General features: G+C 30.8%; 1 protein-coding gene and 1 long non-coding RNA gene across 2 annotated transcripts; both read right to left on the bottom strand.

The window, feature by feature from the left end:
- Window positions 1-2690: 2690 nt before the first annotated feature.
- LOC123721157 lies at window positions 2691-3551 on the bottom strand. Its single transcript, XR_006756161.1, has 3 exons — window positions 3518-3551; window positions 3033-3226; window positions 2691-2847 (listed from the first exon to the last, which is right to left on the bottom strand). It is a non-coding gene; the product is annotated as an uncharacterized LOC123721157 (long non-coding RNA).
- A 1516-nt stretch (window positions 3552-5067) lies between these two features.
- Window positions 5068-6572, bottom strand: LOC106714091 (probable salivary secreted peptide). The gene is made up of 2 exons (XM_014507032.2): window positions 6187-6572; window positions 5068-5247 (listed from the first exon to the last, which is right to left on the bottom strand). The coding sequence occupies exons 1-2, from the start codon at window positions 6376-6378 to the stop codon at window positions 5107-5109; spliced, it is 333 nt and encodes a 110-aa protein (XP_014362518.1). The 5' UTR covers window positions 6379-6572; the 3' UTR covers window positions 5068-5106.
- Between the last annotated feature and the right edge of the window lie 1886 nt (window positions 6573-8458).

The following is an 8458-nucleotide window of genomic DNA, read 5'->3' as shown; positions in this document are numbered from 1 at the left end:
TAAAAAAAAAAAAAAAAAAAAAATGGGACCCACTTGCAAGCACTTCCTTTCGATTAAAATATTTTTCATCAAAATCGGACCACCAGGGGCGGAGTTTCGCGGTAACACACATTAAAAAAAAAAATAAAAAAAAATACAGTCGAATTGATAACCTCCTTCTTTTTGAAGTCGGCTAATAAATAGTTGCATATGAGAAAAAAATGTATACTTGTTTACTTCGTGGCAAGTTTTGCATGAAATCAAAGTCTAGCGTTTGTGTACGTCCCTTCGTTGGAAATTTTTCAGTCTGGTGATTTTTCATTACAATACGAGCCGCGCGAAACACCGTCCACGTGTAAATCAGAAAACATGAAGCGAACCCGAAAATACGTGCGGGAATGAGAGTTCATTTTTGTTAGCATATGCTTTGATACATTTAATTTGCAAACACATTACATCAATCAATTATTGTTGAAACAATAATTTTCATTGTAATAATACTGAATAATTTCTTTGATAAATTAGTAAATGTTTTAAATTAAACATATACTTAAGCAACAAAAAACCGAGGCCGAGACCGTATCTTGACACCGCTTCCTTCCGCCTAATGAATGTTAAGCGGATGCTGTACATTACGCGGCTTAGTCGATCAAAGCTATTCAACCGATCAGCTCGGAATAATAGCACAAGCAACGCGAGCGGATTAGGCTTGTCAATAGTTGTGAGGTATTACACGCATAAACCTATACTATCCATCCTTAGTAAGAGATAACAACTTAACAAATTAAATTTATATATTTCTCTATGAGTAGATTAAACATATTCTCATGAATAATTTTGTTTTCCTTAGTACTCGAAATATTTTGTAACTTACAAATAAATCTTACTAATATTATAAATGCGAATGTTTATATGGATGGATGGATGGATGTTTGTTTGAAGGTATCTCCGAAACGGCTCAACGAATCTTGACGAGATTTGGCACAGATGTAGAACATAGTCTGGAAGAACACATACTTATTACGTTTGTTTTTAAATCCCGCGCGGACGGAGTCGCGGGCGACAGCCAGTTGAAAATAAAAATAAATTAAAGTTTTAAGACAAATCTCTATCTAAACATTTACCCATAAGTGGTGTGTTGTGACATCTATGAATTTTTCTTTCAAAAAACGCTTTTGTTTTGTTTTATAATTTAAAAATACAAATCTCGATGTCACGTCAAATATTTTGTAGTACGTATTAAATATTCTGTAGTAAAATTAATTTATACGCCGCTTAGGTTAATGGACTGTAGGTTATCGTAAAGAACGTCGATAGTAACGTTTAAAATATATTGAGAACGATCTCGATAAAAGAAATCAGAACAAAAAATAATACAATCTGAATAAGAAAATAAGACACACTTGACTCTGATTTCCCAGCATTTAATATTGAAATACAGGATTTTTATGAAATGAGTCTCAAAAGAAATCAGTGAAGAATATGTATAGATAAATTATATAAATTCTATATTAAAATTTTACATCATGGGATAATTTTGTTAAATTTAAATCATAATACCGATCCTCATATGATCTAATACTAATCACCATACTTAATAGTTACTACCCGTTCGGCAAGAAGATAGCATAAAGTTCTCTTAATGTTAACATTATTCAAGATCTGATATCAGAAATGATAACCAAAAAGTCAACATAAAGTTAAAATAAAGTTAACATAAAGCTCTCTTATGAGCCATCTAGTGCCATCTTTTAGAGATCATTAAAAAGATATCAGAAAGATAACATTTTCTAGAGATCATAAAGTTAACGTTTTTATGTTAAAATTAAGAGGCTAGTGTAAAATTAAAATTGACATGGAAAATAGGTTTAATTATTGTTTATTTGATAACACAATGAATAGTAACGATATTACATACCAATATAAATAATCTTATTATTAAAATTACAAATACTTTTACGGCTCAAGTAATGATATAGGAGTTTTAAATGTTGGTGGTGGTTGCTGATCCTTTTGGCTCACGTACGTGGCAGGTGGCATTGGTATATTATTTATTCCGCTATCTGAAAATAAAGTGTTTTATTAATAAGGAACAAAATAATCTATATATATAAAAGAAAGACGTGTTAGTTACACTATTTATAACTCAAGAACGGCTGAATCAATTTGACTGAAAATTGGTGGGCAAGTAGCTTAGAACCAGGAAACGGACATAGGATAATTTTTACCCCGTTTTTTATTTTTTATTCCGCGCGGACGGAGTCGCGAGTAAAAGCTAGTCTATATATATATAAAAGAAAGTCGTGTTAGTTACACTATTTATAACTCAAGAACGGCTGAATCGATTTGACTGAAAATTGGTGGGCAGGTAGCTTAGAACCAGGAAACGGACATAGGATAATTTTTATCCCGTTTTCTACTTTTTATTACGCGCGGACGGAGTCGCGGGTAAAAGCTAGTTATATATAATTGAACAACTTTATTTGTTACATACCCTCATTATCAGAAGAACTTGACGATGATATTATCTTCTTTCTACTTTTAGTTTCTATAAAATAAATAAAATTAATATTAGAATTATTATATAAAAAATTTTAGGTAAAGGTAAAACAAATACTATTCATTTTTCTTTTCAATTTTCATGCAATTTTAAATTTTACAATTTAATTCAAACTAATGATCCTTACTTTTTTGTATAGGCGGCGATTCATCTTCTGTATCACAAGAGCGTAAATGTTTATTGCAGTTTCTTTTTCCTTTATCTACCATTTCTAATTTTTTATTTGTTTTAATAGCAGCAAAACCTTCATCATCATTTGTAGACAGATTTAGGGCATCTAATTCGAATTCACGCGCTTCGTCATATGCCTGTTATAAAAAAATAATGATAGTTTTATTAATTATTATCTCACTATTGATATAAGGGTGAGATACTGCAAATATTTGCATATCCATATTTGAAAGTTAAAGTACAGAAATACATGAAGAGATTATAACCAATTATTCCTGATCAACGAACTACATATTTTACTGTATAGTATAAATAATTTTACCAAATGGACCGCAGAGTTGAACATAATTATAAGTGATCCAATTATCTTTAGGGTTATCAGCTCGAATAATTAGTAAGGTAGGATTTTTTGTTTTCGGCCACTTGAAAGTTCGAGATTCTGAATCTACCCATGATGCAGGTACGATTGCAGACGTTTTATCCCAAAAAACTACGAAATACATCTTGTGTTGAATCCTAAAAAAAATATCAAATCAGAAATTGAAAATATTCATTAAATTTTAGGGCATTCTAAATTTTATCAGACACTTTTACAAAGACGATGCTGATAAGTTTTTTTTTTATTATGTATGAATTAAATGAACAAAATTGTATACAAATGTTTAAAGTTAGAAATATTTTAAAAAGTAAAATATTTAAACTGCATTTAATTAAAATAGCGACGAGCATCGTCTTACAACAATTTTAAATAATTTAATTAGTTATAAAATATGAAAAAATGTGTTTATAACCTATATTCATACTTACAAGTTTATTTGTTCGGCAATTAAATTCTTGATAACTAACTGAATAATAAGAATCACAAATACTATTAATTATATTTTCAACCAGTATGTTAAGTCAAAAATATTACGTTTATGTTGTAATAATTGAATAAAAACACTTAGCAATGCCGAACGAATTACGATGCAATTCACGCTTGTCAACAATCACTCTTTAATGGATGAGTGAGAGGTCCGTATAGAACAAAATGGCCGCTGTTGGTTTTTAAAAGTTTTATTAACAATAAGCCCAGAAAGCAAATTTGTGCTATTCATTGTAACGCGATGTAGCATTTTTCGTTTCCGCGTAATTTTATTCTTACGATATCTCCTAAACTATTAGACAGAATGATATAGTTTCAAGGGCAAATATAATCTACATTAAATTCTCTTGGTAATGAACATATTTATTTACATAAGGGTTAATACTGAACTTGAATAATAGCGTCGGAAATAGGGCAAGAATTTAATTAATGTTTCGTAAAGAAAAAAATGGTTATTGTGAGAAAACTATAAAAGATAGATATATGCTATCGCGGACTTTTATTTAGCACATTTAAAGAGCTACAATTCGCCATACGTCATTTTGATGTAGGTCTTATAGTTTAGCCTACGTAAACGCTGAAAGCAAAAATGTCCCAAATTTTCGCAACAAATTTTGAAGCTTATTCAAAATCTACTAGTCTTCTAGTTATTTAAAAAAAAAAACCAAAAAAATGGGACCCACCTGCAAGCACTTCCTTTCGATTAAAATAATTTTTATCAAAATCGGACCACCAGGGGCGGAGATTCGCGGTAACACACATAAAAAAAAAAAAAAAAATCAGTCGAATTGATAACCTCCTTCTTTTTGAAGTCGGCTAAAAAAATATGTCCTCGAAAAGTCATCATTTAGTTATCATTGAGATTGCTTTAAAATGACATCGACAAAAAGTTATCGAAAAGACAACATTTTGCTGAGCTCTAAAAGTCAACATGTTTCAGACAACATTATGTCATCTTTCTGACTTTTATGCCGAACGGGTATTGTTTCTCACCTTGGTTGTATGTAATTTAAATGGAAAACGTAGCGCGGCAGTGATTCATCTGTAGGTATATGATCTCAACAATGACCTGCACGTAGTTTCCTGTTGTCGCTTATATTGTTAAGATCACTATATTTGAGCGCTTGACGCTCTAGAACATGTTAAACAAGCTCATATGCGTAGCTAGGCCATAATATTTGTATGAAATATATAATAATTTTGCTGTGACAAAAATCGAAACATGGTAATAAGAAAATTGCCATCTGTTTCTGTTTATCCTTAAACTCTGTTTAAGGAAGCAAATATTTTAAAGACGCGCAACAACGTACAAAAAATTAGACTTATTTAATATGTTCAAAATGGCAAAATGGAAATTCAAACAAATAAAGACTATTTTCTTAACTTCCTATAAAATTACTATCATAGCTTACGCAACTGTATATTAAAATTCACGTGAATGAAAATGAAACATATCCGTTTATTAAAGTAAGTCAAATTTAATAAAACATGTATTTAAGTTTAACAATTACATTTGGATTTAATTTATATATTATACGTAAACTTCTACTTGGTAGTTAAGGCCAGAGCCTCTTTCGCTCTTTAATCTAATATTGGCGTACGAGAATCCAACGCCCCCGGCTGTTATAGTAGCATATCCATCAGTGTGGTCCAGATCCCTGGCTATGATGCCCTGCAATTGAGATTAAAAATAATATTAGATTATGTGGATTAGACAAACTTGTTTAATATATTGTTTACTACGCAATGTATATTGAATTGCGATCAAAGACTAAACAGGTTATGTCAATAATCGAAAGTAAAAAATGGTAACTAAACAAAAAATGGTTAAAACTACAACTTACTGAGAATGAAATAGCAAAAACATAAATTAAAAAGCTACAAAGTACGAAAGACGACGGTTACAGATATCGTCGTAGATTTAAGAAAAAGCAATTACTATTTATACAGATCAAACTGTTCATGGAACCCTTTACAATAGAAATATCGAAAACGTTGAAGACGACGGAGTTTACGTTGTTAATTAATTTATTAACAGTTAATTTGCAATAAATGAGAACATAATGATAAATTATATATAATATGCATGCATGCATATTTATATATAATATGCATTATAGAAAAAGTACATTGTTGATTAGACGACTTAAAAAAAATATGTCGTTAAAGTTAAAGCAAAATAACCTACAGAAATGAAAATAGAACCCTGAACCAATATTCAAAAAGTGAAATAAAATAATATTTGAAATGATGATATACATCTTAATATATATAAATCTCGTGTCACAATGTTTGTCCTCAATGGACTCCTAAACCACTTAACCGATTATAATAAAATTCGCACACCATGTGCAGTTCGATCCAACTTGAGAGATAGGATAGTTTAAATCTCAAATTATAGTCGCAATTTTAATTTATTGCTAATTTTTTTTAACTGCGCGCGGACGGAGTCGCGGGCGACAGCTAGTAGATATATAGTTTTTAGTTAGTAATGATTGCAGTTAAATATTTTATGTTGCATAACTTTATAATTTATTCTCGGTCCCAAAACACGTATTCCTTGAATAAACGACAATGTTCTAATTTGTTTGAAACGCGTTATTGCACATACCTTAATAAGTTGCTGTCCTGGATCCGAGAAGAAAACTTCCTTGACTCTCTTCTTTAGTGGAATAGCATTGTATTCGACTTTTTCTTGCCATATTAATCTGCCATTAAAACTAGTTCCCGTAATCAAATCTTTTCCATAGGTCACGCTGATACACGCAAGAAATACGATAAATAAAATAACTGTAGTCTTCATTTTAATTTGATAGCCTCTTGCGCTGATGTATGACCTCACCAACGGATGGCAGCGGACTGGTCACTGACGACAGCTAATGTTGACCTTAGTAGAACTTGTTTACCTTTTAACGCGAGTGAATAAGAGGAAAAAACTTATTAAACAATCTAGCGGGGATATGGTCAGTACGTTCAGTCGGCTCGGGTTTTTTGTTACTACTGCGCATATCAAATGAGATTGATTCTGTTCGATTATCACATATTACGTCTTTTATATGTTTCATTTCATTTGTTATTAGATTATCTTATGTATAATAATATCAAGTCATAACAATAATTAATACAATTCACTTATTTTATAAATTACTTTGCTAGATAAATTATTATGTTATCGACATATTTAATGATTTTCATGGAAAGAGTTATATTAAATTTACGCTAAAAATTTGTATTTAGGCTATCATAGATATGTTTATTACAATAATTATTTTGTAACAAACATGTAATGGTTTTCTCTCCCTGTTGTTATTTTTACATTCAAACCTTTTGATAAAATGACGTCACTATTTAATTTATTTGATATGATAAATCTGTACTAAGGGGCTGTTTAAATAGCCTTTAAAGAACTCTGAGTACGGTCGTAAGGACTTGAAAGGGTCAAAATTCGTTTAAAATATGAATTTGTAAGGTAAAATGTTTGAAATGGTTTCGGTATTACGTCTATAATATACTGCAAAGCTAAAACTGAGTTCGCTTACGTCTTTCGTAAGCGATTTTTCATGAGGGGCGTAGCGTTAATGTGTACAAACGCCTTTGCCTTCAGCGGCATACTTTGCTCGTTTACTGAAAATAAATTATGTTCAAAGCTGCTAGCTGGAATAGACTATGAAGAATTCCGAGCCAGATAACAAAATTCTTGTTATATTTTCTACTCTCTTTTTTATAAAAATATGAAGCACTTTAAGGTTAATCGCGTAAAACCTAAAAAGATTAAATGAAGTTTTAACAATCTCTAATTCTTTATTTCCTTTTGTATAATTCTATACAGGATACAGGATCCTAAAGATCAAATAGTAAAGATAAAAGTTCTTTTAATAGTTAAGTGGTCCCAGCTGAAAACCAGCGCAGGGGCAGTTTAGTCTGTCCCTGCTTCGCTGAGCTGCTTGTACCTTGTGTGTGTGTGTGCACACAATGTGTGTGTGTGTGTGTGTGTGTGTGTGTGTGTGTGTGTGTGTGTGTGTGTGTTTTGTTTTATATTCTTTGTGTGACGATAAATGATTTTCTTTCTTCCTTCCTTAAATGATCTGTTTTGTGTGTAGAACTTCACTTCAATAAAATATATAATGCGCCAGTGAAGAAAGAAACAATTATGCAAAAGTTACTAAATTGTTACTTATTTGTTACAATTATAACAAATCATAAAATTATTTACGTGATACAATGACGATTTAGTTCTTAAAATGCGAAGTTAGTTGTTTATTATTCAAGTGAATTTGCTGTCAGTGACCTAGATGTATGCCGTCCAGCAAAGTCGGTCAAAGATGAATTTACTTATTTCAATGCTATATGATACATCTTGATGAATTTAAATTACTGATATTAAATTGAACGACACGACATAATCAATATTATAAAGGTAGACGAAGACCAAAGACAGTATGGATGGATTGTGTGAAAAGGGATATGCGTAAGTAGGGGGTGAATTCAGATGTGACGGCTGATAGAGATGTACGGAGTAGTACATACTGTGCCGACCCTCCATAGGGATAAGAGCAGGTTGATGATGATGACAGAATCAATACTACCATAATTACTATTTAGTGTCTATTACATAGTTAATTGTATAGAGTATAAGATTAAGAAAGACTACAAAAAATATTGCATACTAAGAATAAGATTGGAGTATTTTTATTCCACAAAAATGTCATCATAGTCTAGGAGCTATAATACGTTCAGTATTATTCTAATATTTAATGACAAATAGGTCTTGGTACAATAATGCTTCACACATTGTTGTATAAGTATTATTGTATATTTTATAAACATGCTATATAATAGATTAATTATTCCGTTCATTGTATAGAATAACATAACCTGTAACC

This window comes from Papilio machaon, chromosome 7, assembly GCF_912999745.1.
Source record: "Papilio machaon chromosome 7, ilPapMach1.1, whole genome shotgun sequence".
Classification (NCBI taxonomy): Eukaryota; Metazoa; Arthropoda; class Insecta; order Lepidoptera; family Papilionidae; genus Papilio; species Papilio machaon.
This window is presented reverse-complemented; position numbering and strand designations above follow the sequence as displayed.